The 24,430-nt window shown below is 40.1% G+C and overlaps 1 protein-coding gene across 5 annotated transcripts in view; it reads right to left on the bottom strand.

The window, feature by feature from the left end:
- ROS1 (ROS proto-oncogene 1, receptor tyrosine kinase) overlaps positions 1-24,430 on the bottom strand; it is a 124,316-nt gene that overhangs the window by 4,008 nt on the left and 95,878 nt on the right. For 3 of the 5 annotated variants that reach the window (XM_053222337.1, XM_027057018.2, XM_027057019.2), the window contains exons 39-43: positions 24,006-24,135; positions 17,390-17,487; positions 16,971-17,186; positions 15,874-16,008; positions 8,476-8,639 (exon numbers count right to left, since the gene is read on the bottom strand). In XM_053222337.1, coding sequence (XP_053078312.1) covers positions 8,476-8,639; positions 15,874-16,008; positions 16,971-17,186; positions 17,390-17,487; positions 24,006-24,135 — 743 coding nt within the window. The remainder of the gene's footprint in view (positions 1-8,475; positions 8,640-15,873; positions 16,009-16,970; positions 17,187-17,389; positions 17,488-24,005; positions 24,136-24,430) is intronic. The other 2 variants (XM_027057020.2, XM_027057021.2) reach the window with 1 other exon arrangement.

Here is a 24,430-nt window from a genome sequence, read left to right as displayed (position 1 = left end):
AGCAAGACATGCTCCTTGTCCTTGAAGCTATCATAGTCTTGTAGAGGAGCAGAAACATTACTATAGATGACAAGGTGTGCTGTATGTAATAAAGGAATATGTAAAAGGTGGTGAGAGCTCAGAGATGATAACTCTACCAAACTGAACAGGTCACCGCCTTGGTGATAGGAATTAAGTGCCCTTATGTTGGCTTTTTTGTCTGAAGTGCTTACGTTTCCATCCCGCTGGCTAAAATACCCCCCTTTAAATTGAAGATTAAGTAATTTAGTCATTTATTAAGATAATATTTATCGGATGCCTACCACGTGCCAGGCTGTGTTCTAGGTATCGATGAGGCAAGAATGGACAAAACAAAGTTGTCCCTCTTTGGGGTTTACATTCTGATGGGAGGAGACAGACAATAAACTAACAGACAGCTAAGCCTATGTCAGGGGGTGATGAGCACTATGAAGGAAAATTTGGCAGAAAAACGGAACGAGAAAATAATGGTGGGGGTGGAGGGGGCTGCTATTTTAGATGAAGTATCAGCGAAGTCCTCTCTAGCAAGGTAAAATTCAAGTAGAAACCTGAATTAAGTGAGAGAATTGGACATGTGGATATCTGAGGGAGAACATTCAAGGAAAGGAGAACACCAAGTATGGACTGGTGTGGCTGGTCCCCCTCAACTATCTCCCCGGGATAAGGTGCGTTAATACTAATTAGCAAATAGATACACCAGCATGCTTATGACCTCATAGGGCTGACAGGGAATGGGTAGGCCTGGCAAGTTTTGATGACAGAGTTGAGGGAAAAGGAAAGTAACATGAAAGATAATAGTGATTATTATTGTTGTTGTTAACATAGAGCACGTACTACATACCAGGCACTGTTCTAAACCATATACATATAGGGGCGCCTGGGTGGCTCAGTCGGTTAAGCATCCGACTTCAGCTCGGGTCACGATCTCACGGTCCGCGAGTTCGAGCCCCGCATCGGGCTCTGGGCTGATGGCTCAGAGCCTGAAGCCTGCTTCGGATTCTGTGTCTCCCTCTCTCTCTGCCCCTCCCCCGTTCATGCTCTGTCTCTCTCTGTCTCAAAAATAAATAAACATTAAAAAAATTTTTAATAAATAAATAAATAAATAAAATAAACTATATACATATATTTACTCATTCTTCTATTAAATAAATGCTAGTATTATCCCCGTTTAACACTTAAGGAAACTGAGGCACAGAGGGGCTAAATAATTTGCCCAAGGTCACACAGCTGTAATTTGAATCCAGATTGTGTCCCCATATTCACCCTCCCCTGTGGGAGGGCAGAGCTGCTGTTCTCTGTGAGGAGGAATCAGGTGGGTGGACAGTGTGCCCTGTAGGAGTCCTTGAAAGACAGACTCTGGACATGTGTGTGTGGGGTCAGGGCAGCAGCAGAAAAATGGGCAGCCAGAGGGTAATCGGCCTTCCTCACAATTATGCTCAAATTATTTTGTCTTCTTTACTTGAAGACTGACCTTTTTACAGAGAAAAGTACAAGAATTCTTGCTGAAACCTAACAGCAGAGCTTCCGAAACATTTCACAAGATTCTAGGTAATCAAAAGGGACAAATACACAATCTAAACATAAATATATAAATGTGTATTATGGGGATGGTTTTTGATCAGTGCTTTTCAACTTCTGAGTGTCAGTACCTAAAAGAAAAATTTATGACCAGAAATATTACTGTTCTTGGGGATGCCTGGGTGTCTCAGTTGGTTAAGCATCTGACTTCAGCTCAGGTCATGATTTCATGGTCCATGAGTTCAAGCCCCACGTAGGGGCTCTGTGCTGACAGCTCAGAGCCTGCAGCCTGCTTCTGATTCTGTGTCTCCCTCTCTCTCTGACCCATCCCCTGACTCGTTCTCTCTCTCTCAAAAATAACCATTAAAAATTTTTTAAAAAGAAATATTACTGTTCTTTCAGAACATATCGTATTTTACAAATCAGAAACATTTCAGGCCACAGATGATGCTCCTTCCTTTGTCCTTATCATCCTTCCAGCAAGAGAGCATCCAAACGTGTGTCGCTAAGGAAGGTGACACCTGCATTTAGCCCTGATGTACACCCAGGCTGGGTTTATTTGGAATGAATTTAAGTGGAAATATGAGGACAAGAAACAACTTCAAAGGACTAAGGGAGGCACCATTATACCTACTTTTTGCCAATGGAATTTAACGGATCTGAATATTTATCAAGTTTCAAACCTGACCTACGAAGCTTATTTTATTGTAAGAGCTTGTGAACACTCTCCCTGCTCCTACTAGGTGCATGTTTCTTTTGCAGAACTTCCCACTGGGCTGAAGGACACAATGGCTGAGCTACAGGCTCACAGACTCCTTGCCATCATTTTATGTTCCTCTTCATCCTTCAAACATCATCATAGCATATTGCAAACCACATGGATAGTCACGTAGTGTTATAAAATATCTCTCCCATAGAAATAACTTTATCAGATGCCAAGGTTCGTTAATGCCTAAGTACTGAATATCTATGGAAGCATCCTGCTGTTATGATTATGGTCAATATGTACTAAGAGCCATTGAGAAACTCATAAGAATAATTTCCTACATATGATAATAGCAATCAAAAATATCAAAAAGTGATAGGAAGAAATAATAGATTTAACTCTAAATAGTCCAGTGACCCAGATTGAGGAAAGTAGGATGTTCCTGAAGGGCTTAAAGAAATTAGACTAGGGGCACCTGGGTGGCTCAGTCGGTTAAGCGTCTGACTTCAGCTCAGGTCATGACCTCGTGGTTCGTGGGTTCAAGCCCCATGTCGGGCTCTGTGCTGACAGCTCAGAGCCTGGAGCCTGCTTCGGATTCTGTGTCTCCCTCTCTCTCTGCTCCTCCCCTGCTGGTACTCTGTCTCTCTTTCTCTTCCAAAAATAAGTAAACAAAAAAAATAAAATAAAAAATAAATTAAGCTAAAGGAAAGTTTAGAAAACTTCAAAACTAAAACTACAATATAGGTCTAACTGCTCATGTTATCAGACGTTTCATTTTCTTAAGTTTAATTCATTAAATAGCATACTGGGAAACTTTCTACCAATACATGAGTTAAATTTTTTTTTTGCCTCTTGTTATTTCAAAAACAATTTTTATACAAGGCAAATAAACTCTTCTTACAAATTCTGGCATCGTGTGTCAAAGAAAAATCATTAGCTAACTACTCCACTGGTTTATAGTACTTAGAGCAATATTTAGTAACTTGACCCTGGCAAGCTTTCAGCAATTAGTACATCTTATTGCATAAAGAACTTATGAAAGATGGTGGGGAGGAGGGTGTTTTGTTTGTTTATTTTTGTTGAAAACGAAATAGAAAGCCCGCAGTTCAGACCTTAAAGCAGAGATCCTGAGCAAAGATAGCATGTGCTCAGCAAGTCTTTCTTTAAGAGGGAAATATTAAAATAAAGACTTCCAAGCAAGACAGGGTATTTACAGACGAGACATATGCCGGCTGACTGGCTATGTTTAGAACAGCAGAGGAGCATTTAGATTTGTTTCCTGTAGAACTCTCTGGGACTGATGAGGTGATGTTTACAAAAATGTTTGGATGAAGTCACTGGGATATTTTTACTAGATGCCCAGATACGTTACTAATCTTCTCTCCCTATCCCCTCTCTACCCCATTAGGTCAGTAGGACCATAGGATAGGCATGGTATTATTGCTCCTTGTAAGCCTACCCCCAACTTTTTTTCCCAAAAAAGTCTTTCCAATGACTTTCTTATCTTCTTATGTATCTCCAGTAATAACAGTCAAGACAGACGACATCTTCCTGCTTTGCTAAATATGCCCAGCAGTCTGCAGGGCAGTAAACTATTATTAAACACATTCTCTCTTATTAAAAAGGTAATTAAGTTTAGGCTTCCCTTGAAGGCACTGTTTTGTGATTTCTATCCTTTGCAAATATGCAAACTCTGCCTGGCAGTCTATTTCTTCTCTCTGCCCCTTTTGCTCAGTCGTATCTCCACAACCAAAAACTTTAGTGATTCCTATATCCCTTTCCATTCCTTATCTTCTGGATTTACATTCATTGTAAATAACGGAACAAGAATTTCTCTTCTACTAAAATTGAATTTCTGTCCTGGCACAGAATTGCTTGTTTCTGGCTAAATTATCAAAGTTTGGTTATATTCCCTGTTAAGCTCTTCCTGCTTCGTTATTGTGCATGTTTGTCTGCTTCTGTTTTTTGAACATTATTTAAAATTTTAATTCACTCTGCCAACCATGTGGCATCTAAATAACCAGGATAAACTGGTGTATCTTTTCTAGCAAGCCACAAGTCATAAGTTCTTTCACTACACCTAGCTGCCCAGCACACTATTAATAACAAATTGGGGAAAGTGTGTGGGTTATGTTCCTCACCACAGCCATGTCTCTGTGAAGGCTGAGAGCAAAGGTTCTGGAACAGAAGCCATATACCAGCCCCACCTCAGCAGTATGACCGTTGGCAGGTTGCTAAACCTCAGTCTTCTCATCTATAAAATGGTGATATAATAATATCCATGTCATAGGGCTATTGTGAGGATTTAACGAGTTAACCCACATAGCACAGTGAATGACACATAAAAAGTACTAAAATAAGATTAGCTACTATGACAATTAAAAGCCATTCCCCAAAAAAGTTTTGTTCTACGTATTTAATGTGAGCATTGTTACTTATCTCGGCCTCATGGATGAGCTACATAATGCAACATAGTAAAAAGGTCTTAAGTGTTCATAGAGACTTCTGGTAGAGGCTAAGGTAAAGATCAGATCTCGGGCCCTCCTAAACCCATCATGGCAGCCTCTATGATTTTTATAGACTGTCGCACACGTTAGAAGGAAAGGATTCCATAAGTAAAGAGTGAGATTTAAAATACAAGTCAACTGTAAAATCCTTACAGCCCTCTGGAACTCTTTACTTCTGCAGCATTTGACCACTCCCTCCTTCATGAGCCTCTCTCTTTTGGATTTGACAATACTCTCTTATGACCTTCCTGTCCCCTTCTGGCTTCTCTCGGTCCACCATCTTTCTTTGTCCGTCGCTAATATATTTATTGGCTGTTCCTAGGTCCCATCCACCGTTCACCTCTCTTCTTATTTTATACACCCTCGTTGAATGACCTCATCTATACCCTTGACTTCAACTACCTGTATTTACAGGACAGACCTTTCAGCTGAATACTAGGCTTCTTCACTTATCCCATAACCAACTCCAACCAAACACGTGCAAAGCTATTCTTCCTGCTATGCCCCCCATCTTTGGAAACAGCACTACTCTTTACGTACTTTCCACAAATCACTGGGACTCACCATTGTCTCCTCTCTCTGTCACTCAATTAGATGCCAAGTATTACAACATCTACCTCTGGCCTTCATTTCCTCCTCTCTACACCTATTATCATTCATTAATTCAGCTTCCATTAATTTCCAATTTTTTACCTGGTTATTTATGTACAACCACTATCCCTCCAATTTCATCACTTGCCATTCCCCCCCCCCGTGTGATAAACTACATGCAGTTTTGTGAACACCCCCATTCACTGTTATCCCCTGCCTTTCTACATATTGTTCCTTCCACCCTGAAATATTATTTTTCTGACCTCCCTGCAAAACTCAGCTTGGAAATAACCTCTCCCCGGTGGCTTTTATTGACTCTCTGACACACAGTATGGATTTGGCATCCCTCCTCTGGAGGCCCACGGAACATGGATTCCCTCTCAATGGCAATAGAGAATGCTTCCTGGCTTTCTGAAAAAGATATAGCATAAAGTCATCCGCTCCCTGAATCCTTACACATCATCTCACTTATAAGAAAAAAAAAGTATAAAAACTGACCAGAGAATCTATATCCCACTCATTTCTCTAGATTACATAAATTTTATCTCTAAATCCAGCCAATACATATATAAATATATATAAATGAACATTTCTGTCAATGGTTGTATATGCCTATAAAATATCTAAAAGCATATAACCAAATTGCTAACTATGGCTAGCATCAGAGAGTAAGAATAGGGAGGAAGTAGGAGACTTTGCTTTTTAGTCTGTTTAGATCATGTTATATGCTTTTCAACAATAAACAAAAATCACTTTCATAACAAAGATCTTTAAAATGTAGACACAGTTATAAAATAATATAGCAAGAGGAGTTACTATGAGCAATTGCTGGAGAAGTTCAAAGGAAAACTGGAAAGGACTCAGGAGTCATTTTGACGATTGACGTAAAATAACATAGAAACTATTTTTTAAGCCCTAAAAAGATAATAGTTGTGCTTAATTTTGGGAAGTCTACTAAAAGGATATTCACAAACAAATTCAAATCCGAGTCTTATCAGTTAAGTGCTGCTTGCAGAAGTAAGAGCAGTCATCTAGTTGTGAGGGTACCAAAAGTGAGAACGAGGCCGGGCAAGAGCAGGTTCAAATGGCGTCAGCAAAACACGAGGGATAGAGACATCATCCTATGACAAGGAGAGCCAATGAAAGCAGCACTCCTATTAAACTTTATATACAAAGTTAAAGAAACGGACTCTAAAGTTTCTCAAGGGAAAGAAATATTCTTGCCTCCTTTTTTTTTTCCTTAAAGCAAACCCACTGGAATACATTAAATGTAGGTGCTTAACACGATGCCTTGCAACAAGTCAGTATCTGTTGAAATAATTTTTCAAAATTCTTACCAAATTGCATTTAGAAAAATACGTTAAGTAAACACTTAGAAAATGAGAAGGACTTGATAGTGTCAAGAATGGGTTACAATCTGTTTTTCCTTATCCTGTGTGATCGTCACCCAGGCACGTGTCTGTACAGAAACCCCCAAAAGGCTGGGGCCTCTGCAGCAGTCGTAACCCCTCAGGGCTCGGTCACTGGAGGTGAGAAGACAGGTGCAGCCCATGTGAGACCATGAAGAAGGCTCAGCTGACAAGGGTTACGACGCCCGCTCAAGACAAGCACAGCCCTTTCCAGTCTGTCGCTTGGCTATTCATGTTAAAGAAGCCAAACCACCAGTTTTATTTCCATGCATGTCATGGATCCTAATTTACCCCAAATACGTATTCAGAAATACAGCATGCAAGACAAGTAGATGTTCACCCTGTGCTGCTTATTCTTCCCTGCTATTTATTAGTCAAGTGCATCACTCCACAGAGGTCTCACGCCCGACTCCACGTCGGTCTTCCGACTCTTGTAATCAGTTACCACAAACACTAAGAGGCCTGATTGCTGAGAGATTTCTGACTCATGGTCCATCTTGCCAGCTTTATTTTTAAGCAAAAATGTCTGCATTCACAAAGGGCCCTGCGAACATTTAATAGCTGGAAGGAGTTCTAGAGCAGCTGGAGAGGATCATTTGACAATTCAGTTTTCTGCAGCCACGTACACAAAGGTATGATAAATCTGATTTTGAAAATGAATTAAGTGACTGCTGCATTTTAATTCCATTTTGTGCTTTTCACTGAACTAAAAAAAGGTTAGTCTGTCTATCCCAGTTGAATGGTTCCAAAGGATCATTGCCTTATTTACAAAGTTCCTTAAATTGTGGTATCAGACTAGACCTTCACAAGGCGTGAGCCACTACAATAATCCTAGCAAAATTCCTAAGCCAACGATTTGACATACGCACAGCAACATGGATGGGTCTTAAAAACATAGTGTTCAACGAAAAAGAAGAGAAGCTTTACAAACACAATAGTATCTGTGTGTACAAAACAGTACGCGTTTTGTAGCAAAACATACAAATGAAAAGATGCACATTAAAGACACTAGAATGGTTGCCTGGCAAGAGGAGGGAGAAACTAGAACAGGAGAAGAGGGAGATAAAAGGACTAAACAAACAAACAGGAGTGAAGCCCTGCATACACCAATGATCATGATGTACCATCAACTAACAGTCTATAATTAACTCAGCTCTGTACTTGAGGGTGAAACGGGTATGAGGGGTGGAGGGGAAGGAAAATAGATCTCATGAGAATATAGTCTAACGTGTTCATTCTCCTCCTTACTATCTGAGATTGTAAAGTCCAGGGGCCATGTCACTATTCTTTATTATTTTTTTTAATTTAGTGCCCAATTCAAAATAATTTCCAGGGCCATGCAGGTGTCTCAGCCAGTTGAGTATCTGATTCTTTATTTTGGCTCAGGTCTTGGTTGCAGGGTCATGGGATTGAGCCCTGACTCTGGCTCTGTGCTGACCATGGAGCCTACTTAAGGTTCTCTCTCTCTCTCTTTTTCTCTCTCTCTCCCTCTGCCCTTCCCCCGCACATGCATGCGTGTGTGTGCATTGCCACGCTCTAAAAAAATTTTTTAAATAAAGAAATCATAATAATTTCCAAAGAGGAGTACAATGAATACATAGTACCAGTATATTCTTCTTCTTCCTCACCATAAAATGTCTTCTATGCGTATATGTACCCCCATTTTAACCTGTTCAGTTCAGACTAGAGAGAAAACCAGAAAATTCTGAAAAAGAATCAAACTTACATTCAAAGCCCTCATTTATGACTCCACTGGGGTCTGTTTCTTCTCTGCGTTGAGAAATACTATTTAAGGAAACATTTTTGAATAACTGAAGCTGATCTTGTATTCTGTGGAAAGTAGGTCTTTGGTCAGGTTCTTGAGCCCAGCATTGGGTCAACAGATTCCACCTGGATACACAGGTAAAGGCACAAAAATAAGTGGTGATTGGAGATCATTAGGCAACCAGTACTGATAACCCAGGTAAGGTCATTTCAGAAGGCAACAAATTTGAGTTATTGCCAGTTTTCCATAATTAGTATAAATAAGCCAGAACAAAATCTTTGGTTTCCACTTAATAGTGTCTTCCAATATTACTACCTTTGTTAGATAACACCTTTCTTTCAAAAAGCCATTACTTTGAACAGTCATTAACCCAAATAAATAAATAAAATAGATTGTTGGAAAAAGACTGCTTAACACGTAAGGGCACTAACAGCTATAGAAATTACTGAAGAATATGAAGACTTTACATTCATACATTGATATCTAGAACAAAATCTAAGATTACTCTAAACCACATAGATCTCTAGCGGCAGAACCCGAGGTAGAAACCACATTCAGTTCGAATGCTTTTAACTCCTCATTATACGGTCAAGTTAAGTAAGAGACTCAGTTACCTCAGACATTAGTAGCTGGTTTATTAAACATTATTTTTTCCTTAACAGTTGTCTAAGAAATATCTGTGTAACACTCTTAACTGTGTTCATTCATTCAGCAAAGACTTGGAAACTTATTATATACTGGCAGTATATAAAGAGCTAGGGATGTGGTTGTCCTCATAGAAATATATATAGTAAATGTAAGAAGGTGACAAAAATTTATCTCACTACAACTCATATGAGTTGGAAAAAAAATGTAGTTTTTTTATATTGTCTGCTACTAATTAGGTCTTTCTTAGAGCCCTCACCTAGAAGGAAAAAAGTTAACCTCGTTAAATACAATGGTATTTAAAACCTGGTGCAATTCAATATTTTAAACAATCTTTTTAGGTAATGCTCAGTCTTTTCTGGATAATAAATCAACCTCTAATTTTAGTCTATTCCTACTCCCTCTGTCCTCTTCTAAAAGATGGTGGCAGGATATATGTTGGGTGAAAGTCTTACGTGACTTATAATGGCACAGTGAAAAATTCTTTGGTCTGCACTGTGCCCTCCAGATCGTTGCTGGTCTCAGAATAGAATGATCAGGAATTCAGTAAGGAGTGACTGGTCTGGCCCATTCTGCAGGCATCAGCTGCTATCTGCAGTCTCCGATTTCTTTACCTTTGTATCCTTCAGCTCCCCCCCTCCCCCCACCCCACCCTCCCACTCCCCCACTCCCCCACCCCTGCCCTGTGAACTGGTCTCCCCTTTCCTCTCTCTAACCATAACCATCTCTGAGACTGCCTCATGCCCTGTATATGCTGACAAGGCCCAGGGAATCCCTACCTGTTTCTGTTGTGTGACTAAAGGATGCTCCTTGCCCTAATGTCTAGCTTTCAACAAAATGTCCACGCTGAATGGGAAACAAAGGAAGATGGGAAGTGCAACTTGACCTTCTCTGCCTGGACATGCCCTTCTACCTTACTCATGATGCTGGGTCTCCATGTCAATGGGATGAGGCTGGGTGGGGAGTCCCCAGCTCAATGATCAACTTGCCATCCTCCCAAATTGGGAGAGGTGGGCAGTTTTCCACCTTTAGTCTAACTGAAGCTTACACAGAAGGTTTTTCAGGACCTAGATATCCAACATCTTCACCCTCCAACCTCTATCTATCAAGGTCTCTTCTTCCTACACTTCCTTAGGGCTTCGAAGAAATGGGCTTCTACTACTCCCTCTTTTTAATTAGATTATCCTTATATAGAATTATAGGTTCTAGTCATTCAAACCTAGCATTTAGCATACTAACAAGAAGCTAAAGGATTCTAGATAACCACTCCTTCCTCCAAACCTGGCTTTCAAGTCTACTTGATTTACTAAAAAGGTCAAGTACCTGCTTTTTTTTTTTTTCTTACTCTCTGGAGCTAGAAGGCGTATTGGGGACAGGGAGAGAAAAACTGGTAAAGAAATGTAAGATGGAAAGTATTTAAAAATATTAGTACTACTATATCAACAGATTACTATACAATTACAAATTACAAGTTCTAAAAAAAGTACTAAAGAAAACAAATGTGAGATCTAATTGAGATGGAACATTTTTAGTAAGTTGCTGTCAGAAGGACACTCTGAAAAGGTGACATTTAAGCCAAAGAACTTCGTAGGAAAATAAGATGCTAGTCACGGGAATAGGGTGGGGATGGGAGTCAGGGAACACATTAGAAGAGGGAAAAACATGTGTAAATTCCTAAATTAGGAAAGAACGTGGCTCATTTTAGAATCTGAAAGAAAGCCAGCTTGGCCGAAGAGCAGTCATTGGAGGGGGAGAGTGTTAAGAGAGGAGATCGGAAGAGGAAGGAGAAAGCATGCAGGTCTCACAGGCCAGACTAGGAGTTGGATTTTATGGCACTACAATGGGAAGCTGTTGAAGGTTTTTAAGAAGGCATGATCTTAAATTCTTAAAGAAGTTACTCCAGCTGATATATGTGGAGAGTGAATTGTAGAGGGGAAAGTTAGAAGCAAAGAAGTTATTAAAGAAGACAAAGTGAGAGATCATGAAGGTATGGACTAAGGTAATGGCAATGGTAGTAGAGTAAGGATGTCTCCAATCACTAGACGACAATGACCAAGAAATCATTACAGGTACTGTACTCAAAGTAGCTAGTGTCTATGTTAGAAATTATAATGGAATCTCCATTCCCTTATAGTATGGTGCAAAGTCCACTTCTGTCTCATTTCTTGACAAGCACTTCAGGTCAGAGTTAGTACTCAAAATCAGAGTATTATGGGGAAATCGAATATTGGTCGATTTTCCAGTATTCATCTGACAACTTCACATATATTACAAGGAATTTATATTCTGGATACAGAATGTGAAACTTGACTCTATTTCTTAAAAATGAGAATCACAGCCGAGAACCTACCTTTTACATATTTCTTTATAACCTCTCATTTAAAAATAGGGATGATACAAAGATTTGAATGAAGGATGATTGGACTCTGACATAAAATAGGACAACTTATATGGAATCATGAAATTTAAACCAATATTTAAAGTAGAATCTTGAGAGGAGAAAGTCTAATTCACCACAGGAATCATATCCCTTCTGAAAATAAAGTTGTGATTCAAAGTTATTGCCAAAATGTAAGTAGAATCTTTCAAGACTTGCCATATTTTAATTATGGAGTTTTTTTACTTATTTATTTATAAGGTGTCTCGTTTCTACAAAGGACTCAAGATACTTAATGAAGATTATTTAGGAGAGAAAAGACAAAGCAAGAAATGGGGCGCCTTGGTAACTTAGTTAATTAAGCGTCTGACTCTTGGTTTCAGCTCAGATCATGATCTCACGGTTGCCGAGTTCAAGCCCCACACCAGATTCTGCTTGGGATTCTCTCTCCCTCTCTCTCTCTGCCCCTTGCCTTCTCTCTCCCTCTCTCTCTCTCTCAAAATAAATAAATAAACTTTTTTAAAAAGTGAGACAGAACAAGGAAAGGGAGAAGGAGGGAGAGTGGAAGGAAGAAAGCCATCCCTTCGGTTGCCAGACCTAGCTAGTCTGTTTCTCATCCACTCACACTACCCTCCAAAACTTCAGCCTCTTGTTTAATCCATGTAAAGTATTTAAACAGACTTTCCTCTTGTCTTTCTTCTATGGATGCTTTCATTTACATTGAACCCAATCATTATTCTAAACTTTCTGATGGCAAAAATATATGACCTGATAGTATATCAAATCTTCCTCTCCCACCATCCAGGAATGAACATGGAATTGCTCTAGATTAAGAAAAGAGGAGCTTTATAAAGCAACAGCTATTTAAAGTAAAGCGTACAACCTGTGCTCTGAAACAGCATTAAGCTGGCAATGGAATGAAAAGGCTTTTATGAATTTAACAGCTTCTAAAAAATGGATTACTTAGGGTGCCAGGGTGGCTCAGTTGGTTGAGCATCCCACTCTTGAGTTCAGCTCAGGTCATGATCTCGAGGTTTATGGGTTTGAGCCTCACATCAGGCTCTGCATTGTCAGTGCAGAGCCTGCTTGGGATTCTCTCTCTCTCTCTCTCTCTCTCTCTCTCTCTCTCTCGTCTTCTCTCTCTGCCCCTCCCTGCTTACACTCACTCTCAAAATAAACAAATAAAAACTTTTTTTAAAAACTGGATCTCTAATATCTTTCAGATAAATTAATAACAACAACTATACGTTTGGCATCCGGTCTTCCCTCACAAATATGCACTTGTCACAATTCCATATCATGTATTCGATACCTGTACTAAGTTTTAGTTACAAATCTTCGAGAATGTTACTTAAAATAAATTTACAGGTCATTCACTTTGTAAAAATTTCCCTACCCTGGTTTTTCTAGCTAGGTAAAATACTAACTCATACTTGAAATATCTCACTTGGCTAAATGTTCAAGTTCAAATTCCTCCATTCACTATGCCAACCCTTTACTCTTCCTCGCCTCATGGGTTTTTAAAATAGCATGAGACTCATTAGCCATGTGCATTATTGGTCTCTATGAGTATTAAAGTCCTTGAATTCATAAAGCAATCAAAATTCAACAGATGAAAATTTCATATCATCTTTCAGTATTAAGGGGATGAATTTCCATAGGAATTGAAACAAAGCACATAAAATACAGATTTGTAAGTATTCTCTTACTCACTATGCCCAATCCCAGAGAGACCCAGCTAGCATCTAAATGTACATATCTTTTAAGAGGTAAAAATAAGATGGTGAACCTTCATGTTCTCCCATTGTTGCCTCCTACATATGAGAGACCCTCCAGTAATTCCAGTTGCCCCTCTGATACATCCATCACAGAACCCCAAAGAGCTCGCACTTGAAGTAGGTTGCCCTTTGATCCCGTTTCTTCTCAAGAGTGGTGTGGCTGTTGTGCAAACTGAAAGTTGAAGAGAGTAGTGAGGACTGGGCTTTCCACCATACATCCCAGGCTACGGAAAGAAGGGCAGGAATGCTCTGAACTCCTGCATTCCATTAATAGCTGAGCACAACGTGGCCCTGTATGGACTCACCTGACCCAGAGTGCATCCAGGTGCTAAGCATTTAGGCAGTGAATGGAAGGTGCAGCATGGCTCAGTGAAGACTTTCAACCCTCTAAGCTGGGCCTGTGATCTCAGAGAACTGCTTCAAATAAAAATCAGTTCCCTCTGTACTCTAAGGAGAGTAGTTAATCTTTATCATGACAACTTAAGGCCACGGCCAGATTGAATGGCATGGCTGAGAGATCCATTTCCTAGCACAGCTTGTTTTCCTGGTTGGCAACAGATCCTTAACCCTTCCCAGGGCTCTGAGAGCATGTAACACTCGGGGGTGGGGGGGTGGGGGCGGCTGGGAGCATTGTTGACTTTTTAATCACAGATGTTCAAATGAACTTCAAAACCAACAATGGAAAATTTTGGCTTTAAGGAAACTATATTTTTATAAAGTTACAGCAATAATGTATTCAACCAATGAATTAGTCAAGATAAAGTTATGTAGAATATTAAGTTATATATTTATATAAGCTATATAAATCTATGCTTTATAAACATATAATATCAGTGTTGTGTAGAGTATATGTTTCTGCCTATAAACAGGAATGTTCTTCTAAGCAATTTTCTAGGATCTCTTCCTCCTCCTCCTAGTTGCGTTTTGGGATCCATTTGGGCAAAGTCCAACATACCTACGTTTATCTGCTCCACAACCGCCATGTAATCATCCACCTCCATCCTCCCCATAATAAAGGTAGGTATGATTTGCGTCAATCAAAATGTAGAATTCTGTGATTGAATCCTAAACTGTCTATCCAATAAAATTGCGTCATTGTGATGAGGTACCCTCTAGGGGGGAAAGAGGCCAGATAAAATTCTAACGGGATAATGCAAATTTTGTGCAATTGAAATTCTGGGGAAAATTTCTGAGCGTTTGGCAGATATGTAAGAGCTGCACAGCAGTGGTCAGTTTGCTACCTAATAAAAATGTATTTCATGCTTAGGTATGCTGGGGATGTCCTCAAGCCCTAGGTCAAAGGCTTTCCATTTTTGTATAATTTCTTACTTCTAATTTTGAGAATTTTTTCTGTCTCCCCCAAAAGGATCACAAATCATTTTTAAGCACTGTCGCCAAACTTGGTCAGGTATGTGTACGTCTGATCTCCCTGTAAATGTCCCAGTAAAAGCTAAATCAGAAAGAAGCAGTGACTCAAATCTTCTTATTCCGACTGGAAGATTTAAATAATACAAAACCATTCACCAGTAGAACATCCAACCAAGGTGCCCGGTTCTTAATCATCTTTTGGCTCCAGTCTGAATAATCCTCTAAAATAACACAGCATAGTCAAGGCAATACAACCACGGTGTGTATCCGCATACTGCTAATTCCTTTTGCACTTCTCTGTACCACACAGTTTAGCACTTTATTACGTGTTGGCTTGTTATCCAACTGTTCCATGTGTGTTTCTTCTCCTTCAAAATACATTCTGAGATGCTGAAGCCCTGGGGCCATTAGTTAGACACCCATGTATTCCAGACAATGCATGGCATGGTACTGTGCACATAACAGAAGAGTTTATACTTGTTCAGTACTTGTTCCTTTCCAAACATGTCTTGGAAAAAGTTCCAAAACTTGTTTATTTCTGCTGACGTTCTTCACAAGAAGGTAGATTACTACTCAGCAAAATAACTGAGCTTATTTTTCTTTTGTAATTAGATCAAAATCACCTACTCTCCTGAGAATCATGAATTATTAGACTTCAAGAGGAGCCAGGATCAGTTTGATAGAGTCACTAATACTTAGTCACTTTGAGCTAAGTTCATAAATAGATCGCAACCTGTATAACTTTTAGTAGTACTGTATCCCAATATCAGCTGCACCAACAAAGGCAATCCAACTTTTAAACAATATATTCCTCTTTGATGGAATCTCTTAATATGCAAATAAAGATATTAGCCAAATTAGATCTTCCAAAGACAAATGAGTATGTGTGTGTATATACATACACACACAAGCCTTTTATTTATTTATTAGGATTCATCTCTCAAAAGTATAAATATATTCTATGCTTCTAAATTTTGTTTCTGAAATGAAATATCATGGATATATATAAAAGAGACCATCATGTATTTAGTAAATTAAATGCTACAATCAACTTACATTTGATGTAGACAACACAAATATCCAAATTCCAGTTTTTATTTTAAAATACCATGCCAATGAGGCATAAGATTGCATAGGCACATGTGGTTTTGTTATTGTTTTTAGGTGTTTATATTAGCATAATTAACTTACAAATCATCAGGACAATTTCTCGGTGGCTGCAGTCTCCCTCCTGTTTGCACATAGTTTAAAACATCAAGGTTGGAATGAGCTGGATAAGGCTGATGACCAAGAGTTAAAATCTCCCAAATCAGAATTCCAAAAGACCTAAGGATGTTAAAGAGTTGACTTTAATTCTACTTACTACAAGCATCATGTTTACAGTAGTTTCTCCAATGTAACTATTCCTGGGGCTATCTGGGTCTACTTTGTGATTGGCATTATTGGCCCCATAAAAGGCAAATGGGAGACTTAAAAGCAAGCTGACCTCAAGAAAAAGTAGAAAAAGCAACTGCCTACTAGCAATACTTCAAAGGTGATAGGTGATAGGAAGGCTTAGTGGGGACACACATGCGCGCGCACACACACACACACACACACACACACACATTTTTTCCTTCTCCCCAGCTGAAACTGCACCACAGACCTCCACTAAAGGTTTGCATAGCATCAATATGCAGACTCACATGGGAATAAGCAAGAAAGCAGTTCACCCCTTTCTCCCTGACTTTGAATGCTGGTAAACGTGGAGGGGAAAGGCATGAATGTGAACTGGCCACACTGGGGGCCAATTTTATCTCATCACCAATTTTGTCTATGGCCAGTTCAGCTTGAAAGTCATTAAACAAATCTTTACATTTTGAGTAGCTCTAATCAAGATTTGGGATCAAAAAGCAAAAATGAGGGATCCTATTCTAATACTAAAGAGATGTCCAAACCTCCTCAATGTCATAATGTTTTTGAGATGCATGATTTAAAATCTACCTATAAATTAACAATCATAAATGCCAAAAGAGTAGGCATTTGGACATATACTTGGACATCAATTCATATGTACCAATTCCTATTAGTCATAGCCTCTATGCTTTTGGACTGTGATAAAATACTTGAAGTAAATGTATGTATTTCACATATATGTGTAAGACAACGGATCAAAACTAATTAGGGTGAGAAGGGAAAATGTTGAGATCCAGGAATAGTCTCACCAGGTTAGATGACCTTTTAAATTCCCTTCTGGCCCTGACATTGGGTGGTTCTGCCCAAATTTCTCCGTGTCCTGTTAAACTCACCATACGTCAGACTGAGTAGTGAAGATTCCATCCATCAAACTTTCTGGAGCCATCCACCGAACGGGGAGTAGGCCTTCCCCTCTCTTTCTATAATAATCATTTTTATAGATGTCCCTTGCAAGTCCAAAGTCCCCAATCTTCACTACCCGTGATGGACTGGTATAGTCTTTCACAGAGACAAGGCAATTCCGAGCTGCCAGATCCCTATGGCAGAAGCTATATTTAATAATGCTAAGAATAAAGTTCCAGAGATCAGACAAGTAACCCAAGTCGGTCTTTAGAGAAGGGAGACTTTTTACGGAAACGTTTGCTATTTTGAAGTAATGAAAATATTTAATTATCCTACATGTTTTACCCAAACTGCAGGTAATTGTTGTGCCGATGTCCGTAGGAACCTTGTATCTAGAATATCACTGTACCTGTGAATGAAGTGCATCTGTTCCAAGTAGACACAACCTTTTGAAATATCCACACCCAGATCTACAAGGTCAACCAAGGTGAGTAAAGGACCATGAAACTGTAAGAAATGAAAGAAAAGTTACAGGTGCTTTTACAGTTTGTACAAAACATATACATATACATATGTACACACACATATGTGATATCTCAAAGGTATTTTTAGTTATGGTTACAAGAATTCAAATAAGGAGTAAAAGAACTAGGTTTACATACTTTCTACTGAAATAAACATAAATAAGACTATTTTTACTAAGCAGAGGCAATATCAGATCTTTATTGGAAAGATCTCAGGGTGTCAGGTCATACAGACCAAGATTTGAAACCTAGTTCTTGTACTTACTAGTTGTGTGAACTTGTTTACATTGTTAAATTCATTAAGTAACTTTCTCATTTGTAAAATGGGAATAACACTGACCATATAGGATTTGAGATAAGATATGTAATCTGGCTGGTATATAACAACTTAATAAATAGTAGCTGCTGTCCTAAGTAGTAATAATGCTAATATAATCAGTACTAGCTAGTTTAGTCATTGGCCCAATGTCACACTGTAATGTCAGTCATGACAATGGGCTTGTTTCTCAGGTGAACCCCCATCTATTAGCAATTGTTAACAATACTCTAGTTCAAGGTCACAGATCACTCCTCTCCTCCATGACAGCCAGTATGAATATATAGTTGAGCCTATACTGCTTGCAATGATTTCAACATGAAAAAAAGCCAGTTGAAGTTTTTATTGGCACCACATGGAAAAAACTCAATATTCCTTCCTCAAGGCTACATTCATATATTGTCTTTCCCTTGCCATTTCCCTAAAATAACCCTAATTCAGGCCTTTATCGTTTCTATCTGACACATCCCAAACTTGTGTCCAGCCTCTTGTGCTTTAATCAGCCCTCTTCGTTGTGACCTACTGCCTGTGGAGTCTATTACAGGTTCCAAAGCACAGCCTCCATGGCAGCCCTGGGCTGCACCAGTCTCTTTTTGCCGCCACTTATGACCCTAGTGTCTCTTCTCACAATCTGTGCTTCAGTCATGCCGGGACACTGGCAGTCCTTTATCCCTGCTCTACATTTCTCAACCTCTCTTCTTTTTTTTTTTTTCAATATATGAAATTTATTGTCAAATTGGTTTCCATACAACACCCAGTGCTCATCCCAACAGGTGCCCTCCTCAATACCCATCACCCACCCAACCCTCCCTCCCACCCCCCATCAACCCTCAGTTTATTCTCGGTTTTTAAGAGTCTCTTATGTTTTGGCTCTCTCCCACTCTAACCTCTTTTTTTTTTTCCCACCCCTCCCCCATGGTCAACCTCTCTTCTTTAATTCTGCTATCATTCTAGAATGCCCTTATTCTTGATTTCCATCCACATCCTTCATTGAGCACCTCAAATGATTCCCACCTTCCCTCAATTTCTCTTAGATGAGTGCTTTTACGTGCTGCTCCCCCTTGCCTCCCCCAACAAGCCCATGTCTTGTCCCAAAACTAAGAAGACTCCTCGTGTTCTTGGACTCAACATTGCCATGGTCCTGCTCAACCGTACCTCAATCCAACACCGAGTCTTGATCTTACTCCCAAGAATCAATCCCCCCACAACACTGTTTGGGTCCAGCAGACACCAGACACTGGTCTCTTGGCCTATGTCTGAGTCCCTGCTGGGGTTCCCGACTGGCTCATTGGTTCCTCTGTGAGTGGAAGCCTGCTTTGCTATTGGCAAAACCCACTCTACTGAAGATGTTCCTCACTTTGAACCTTGCTTCTGAACTTCAGTGTGGTGGCTAACACCACGTTCCCTGCCAACGGGTTTTTAGAATGCTGCTTGCCTGCCTCAATCTCTATCACTTGCTCCTGATAGCCCCTGTGACAACCTGTTGGGATACCCCCATGTTGGGTCTCCTTGATTCCAGATGCTGCTGCTCTGGGCTCACCTGTCATCTTTCTCTTGCCAGCCTCCCCCTAGGCACATTCAACCTCCACCTGGGTCTGATCCTAGTCATGGCTTTTCATGACTCACATGGGAAGGTATAGTTTCAGAGACTGTTCTATCCCCTACTTTAGTTGTGTCTCAAACAGAAGACCTCCTCCATGAAGCCTTCCCAGGACTCCTGAGTTGGAAATCATCTCTCTCCTCTGTGTTCACAGTATATTCTCTATTGCATTCCAGTAGGCCCTCCCACTTACTATCTTAAATGAGTTCTTTATATTGACTTACCTCCCTACCATGTGGCAAGGTCCTTGAAAGAAAGAGTCACAGCCCTCACTATTGTATAATAAAAATGCAGTAAAAAATGGATAACTTGATGGTATCTGACTACATATTTATACTGTTTTGATGGGTTGGTTTTTGGTTTTGTCTTTTACTTTCTTCCATGTGAATATAATCTTAGGATATCAAAGCTAAAAAACGCCTGAGGACGTTGTCAGTTCAATACCCCATTCTAAAGACACAGAAACTGAGGTCCTGAAAATAAAAGACTAAACTAAGGTTTATAGGCCTACTTGCAGTCAATCTTTCTGTATTAGACCCAGCACTGTAGTCTCAGAGCAGGGCTAGGCAGAAGGATGCTTGCGGCCCTTCTGGAATGTTGCCTCTGAGCACTTCCTGTGGAGAGAAGGCTGCTTCCAAATGAGCTGAGCATGATGGGAACATAGAGCCCGCAGCGTTCTGGCACTCAGCACCTAACAGCATCCTGTTGTCTGGCTGGGGTGAGGGCAGTGAGGCATGGAAGCTGTCCTGGGCTGGAAAGGCAGTAGAAGACTCTTGAGGACCAATCAGCATAACCATCAGGCCCCTGACTAAATAGGAATAATTTGGAAAGAGCAGGTCCATATTTTTATTTAGTCTTTATCCCCTCTTCTCTACCCAAAACAAACAACATCTACAGATAAACTTCTTGTTAAAGATGGAGAACTCAGGATGTGCATTTTTAGTTCTACTCCCTCCCCAAACCTTACTACAATGGCAATATAGGGGAAATGTGTATAATCACACAAGGATAAATGTATCAGGAAACTAGATTTAGTGCACGAAACATTTTGGGAAAGGGAAGCAGATGGAAGGGTGGTCATTCAGCAGAGCCAAGAGAGAGCCTGGCTGCCTGCAGGGGGGAAGACAAGAATTAAGCTGTGTTTCACTATAAAACCCCCTAAGGCTCTGCAACTGGAGATAGCAGGTATCTCTGGATGTAGGGGTGTGGGGCAAGGCTGGAATCAAGAGGAATGTTTAGAAGTATATTTTAGGAGCTAACTAGATCCTAGACCCTCCCATGACAGCAGGAGGCTTTCCTCTTCAAAACACACACACATACACACACACACATACATACACACACACACACACACACACACACACACACACACACTGAACCAGAACAACTCCATGTTCAAAGATACCAGTCGCACTAAGGCTCTGTGCTGAAAATAGAGAGGAAAATTAAACATGAGTCCAGATACTCAGCCTTGAGACCTCCACCCCCTTCCCATCTCACCTCCCTGAACTGAGGCTTAGGCATTTATCACTCAGGCAGGAGACTAGCAGATTCCCCTCTGGTGAACCTGGCGTGTGCCAGGAAAGACACACAAATACTGTCATTTGAGGATTAGGGAGACCCCCAACGAGAAAGCAGGGTCCCACATAACAACCAAAAGGAAGCTGCCACAGACACAGTTTCCAGTCGACTTCTTAGGCCTCACTGTCAAAGAGGAAGACCAGCCACAAATCACCAAACATTTGAGAAAAGCTTCTCACATTACAAACAGATTCCAGAACAAAGAGGATAAAGGAAATCAGGACAATGCAGGAAGCAAATTAATACTTAAAAAAAACCATAATTAGTATCTTAGGAATGATTAGAGAAGACTTTTCACCTATGAAAAAAAAACAATACTATTTTAAAAAGAATGAATCTGTGGAAAATTAAAATTTTTAATTTTATTTAAAAATTTATGGAAATCTACCAGAATTGAGAGCAAAGATACAAAGATGTAGAAAACAGGAGAAAACAACTATAGAACAAAGGATAAAATAGAGGGTTTTTCTAGAACCAATGGTGTTTCTAGAACAAGGAAGCAGAGGGGACAAAGAATTTTATTTATTATCCCAAAAAATAACATAGGGGCGCCTGGGTGTCTCAGTCAGCTAAGCATTTGACTCCTCATTTTGGCTCAGGTGATGATCTCACGGTTCGCGGGTTCAAGCCCCACATAGGTCTCTGTGGTGACAGCACAGAGCCTGCTTGGGATGCTCTCTCTCCCTCTCTCTCTCTCTGCCCCTATTACACATGCTCTCTCTCTGTCTCAAAATACATAAATAAACTTTAAATAATAACAATAATAATAATAATAGTAATATCCCAGAACTGAAGGAGGTGATTTTTCCAGGGTGAGTGTCCAGATTGGTTAAAAAAAAAAAAAAAAAAACTACCACACATAAGAAGTTCCTAAACTTTTCCAGAGAGGAGAGGCAAAAAGCAGGTCACTGATCATCAGTCCAGGAATCAGAATGGCATAAGACTTCTTTTTTTTTTTAATGTTTATTTATTTTTGAGAGAGACAGAGACAGAACACAAGCAAGGAGTGCTTCTCAAAAAGAGGAGGGGAAAGGAGATTTTTCCTTCAGATGCTTGTTTTCTCATGCTTTCTCTCTTCTAAAAGAGAACAAAGAAGTCATGGAATAGAGGAAGGTAAGGTCCAGCAAGGAAATCACCAAGGTAAATGTGAAGCAAAGCCCTGGGATCACGGCTAGTCAGCTAACCCAGAGGACAAGCACCACACTGCCTCTAGGAGGAAAGTGTGCAAGAAAAACACCATTAGGTGCTGGATCATGTGATATATTTAACATATACATTGATAGAAGTGTTACAATTCTGTCCAAGAGTTTAGTTAGGTATACAGAAAACTAAGCAAAGGGGGGAAAACAAGAGGCATTTATTATTTTAGCCCAAGGGGGGAATAAACCCCACAATCACAGTATTTGAATAACTCAACTGCAAGTAATTGTCATAGTAATGTAAATCTGCAATACTGATTTATCTGAAAAGTGTGACACAGTTTTTGATGGGTGGAGCTGGTGGGGTTGGGACTGATAATGAGTAAGTCTAAGAGAGTTAAAGCTTCACCTCTCATAGTAGGTAGTCAGTAGATTTCCCCCAAGACTGAAAATTCAACGTGCAGCAGTATAAACAGAGTTTGTAGGAACATGAGGTAAACACCAGAAGAAATTGGACAGATCTGGGATGTGGGGATGAGATAGTCTTTCTTTCTTTCTTTTTTTTTTTTCAATGTTTATTTATTTATTTTGAGAGAGAGAGAGAGTGAGCAGGGGAGGGGCAGAGAGAGAGGGAGAGAGAATCTCAAGCAGGCTCTGCACTGTCAGCTCAGAGCCTGATGCGGAGCTCAAACCCATGAACCGTGAGATCACGACCTGAGCTGAAATCAAGAGTAGGATGCTTAACCGACTGAGCCAACCAGGTGCCCCCAAAATAGTCTTTCGCTATAAACCTTGTTATATATTTCAAAGTTTTAGCCATATAATGTGTACTTTGACAGAAATAAAAACAAATAATAAAAAAAATAAAATAAAAATAAATAAAATTTTTTTGAAATCTATGTTTAAATATTAGTTACTTGTTTTGTCTCATGTGATTCTCATTGGAGATAAAAAGTAGGTTCCCACAGGTGCTGTCACCCCTGGCCCTCATTCCACAGTGTTTGCAGTGCCCTCGCTGTTCCAGGCACTGCTGTAGGTAAGCACGGGGGGGCGGGTGGGCAGAACTACTGACCGGGCTTGTTAGTGTGACCATGGAAGAGAAAGCAAGGAACTGGATGGATGGCATGAAGGAGGAGATAGGAAATCAAGAATTCAGTTCTGGCCAACATAAGTTTGAGATGCCCATTAAAATCCAAACAGGGGCAGCTGGGTGGCTCAGTCTGTTAAGCGTCCAACTTCAGCTCAGGTCATGATCTCGCAGTTCATGAGTTCCAGCCCTGAGTAGGACTCTGTGCTGACAGCTCAGAGCCTGGAGCCTGCTTCAGATTCTCTGTCTCCCTCTCTCTCTGCCCTTCCCCTGCTCATTCCCTTTCTCTCTCTCTCTCTCTCTCTCTCTCTCTCTCTCTCTCTCTCACACACACACACACAAATAAATAAAGCCATTAAAAATCAAAACAAAATCCATATATGCCAACTGGGTAGGGACATATAGTTCTCAATAAAGACATAAGGGGTTGCAAATATCAATTTGGGACAGACAGGCATATAGATAAAGTGCAGAGAAAGATGTGCCTTTCCAACTCCACACAATCTCTGTTCTCCAGAAAACATGATTCTGGCAGTGAGGTACCTATTTTCCCATTAAATACTAAAAACAGGCTCAAATAATCAGAAAATGCCAGAAGTTGGCCCAGGATTCTAATTGTCTTATTCCAAATGAAGGAAATACAAGAATTCTTTCTACAGAAGTCTTCAGAGGTTCTACCATCAGCCCGGATTGAATCAGCCTATTGAATTTAAATACATTTAGCAGAAATTATAGAGCATTTGCATTACAAAACCAATACCGGGACCCCATTTCCTACCTTTGTCATCCGGGCTTTACGCAAATAGGTAAGAAGGTCTCCTCCTTCCATCAGTTCCAGGATAATGTACTGGGGTTCATTCAGCAGACAAACTCCAAGCTGCTTCAGAATGTTGGGATGGTTAAATTTGCTAAAAGGTGGAAAGACACAGACAGGATGTTGTGACAGTAACAGACACCCTGGCTGAGAGCCTTTGGGAAATAGAGCAATTCTTTATCGTTTCCTCCAAAATTCCTGTTGTTGTTGTTGTTGTTCTCTAATAAATGGAAGTCTCCTTTTCCCAGTACTGTCCTGTGTGCCTGACTTAGAGAGATGATACGGCAACCCCTAGTGGCCAATGCATACCGATAGAATAGGGTGATCTTTAGAAAAAACGTTTATATGAACTATTTCATGTTTTGGAAAAGAAAGTAATTTTAACTAGT

This window comes from Acinonyx jubatus, chromosome B2 (genome assembly GCF_027475565.1).
Source record: "Acinonyx jubatus isolate Ajub_Pintada_27869175 chromosome B2, VMU_Ajub_asm_v1.0, whole genome shotgun sequence".
In the NCBI taxonomy this organism is placed as follows: Eukaryota; Metazoa; Chordata; class Mammalia; order Carnivora; family Felidae; genus Acinonyx; species Acinonyx jubatus.
The sequence above is the reverse complement of the archived record's forward strand: the minus strand, read 5'-3'. Positions and strand labels throughout refer to the sequence as shown.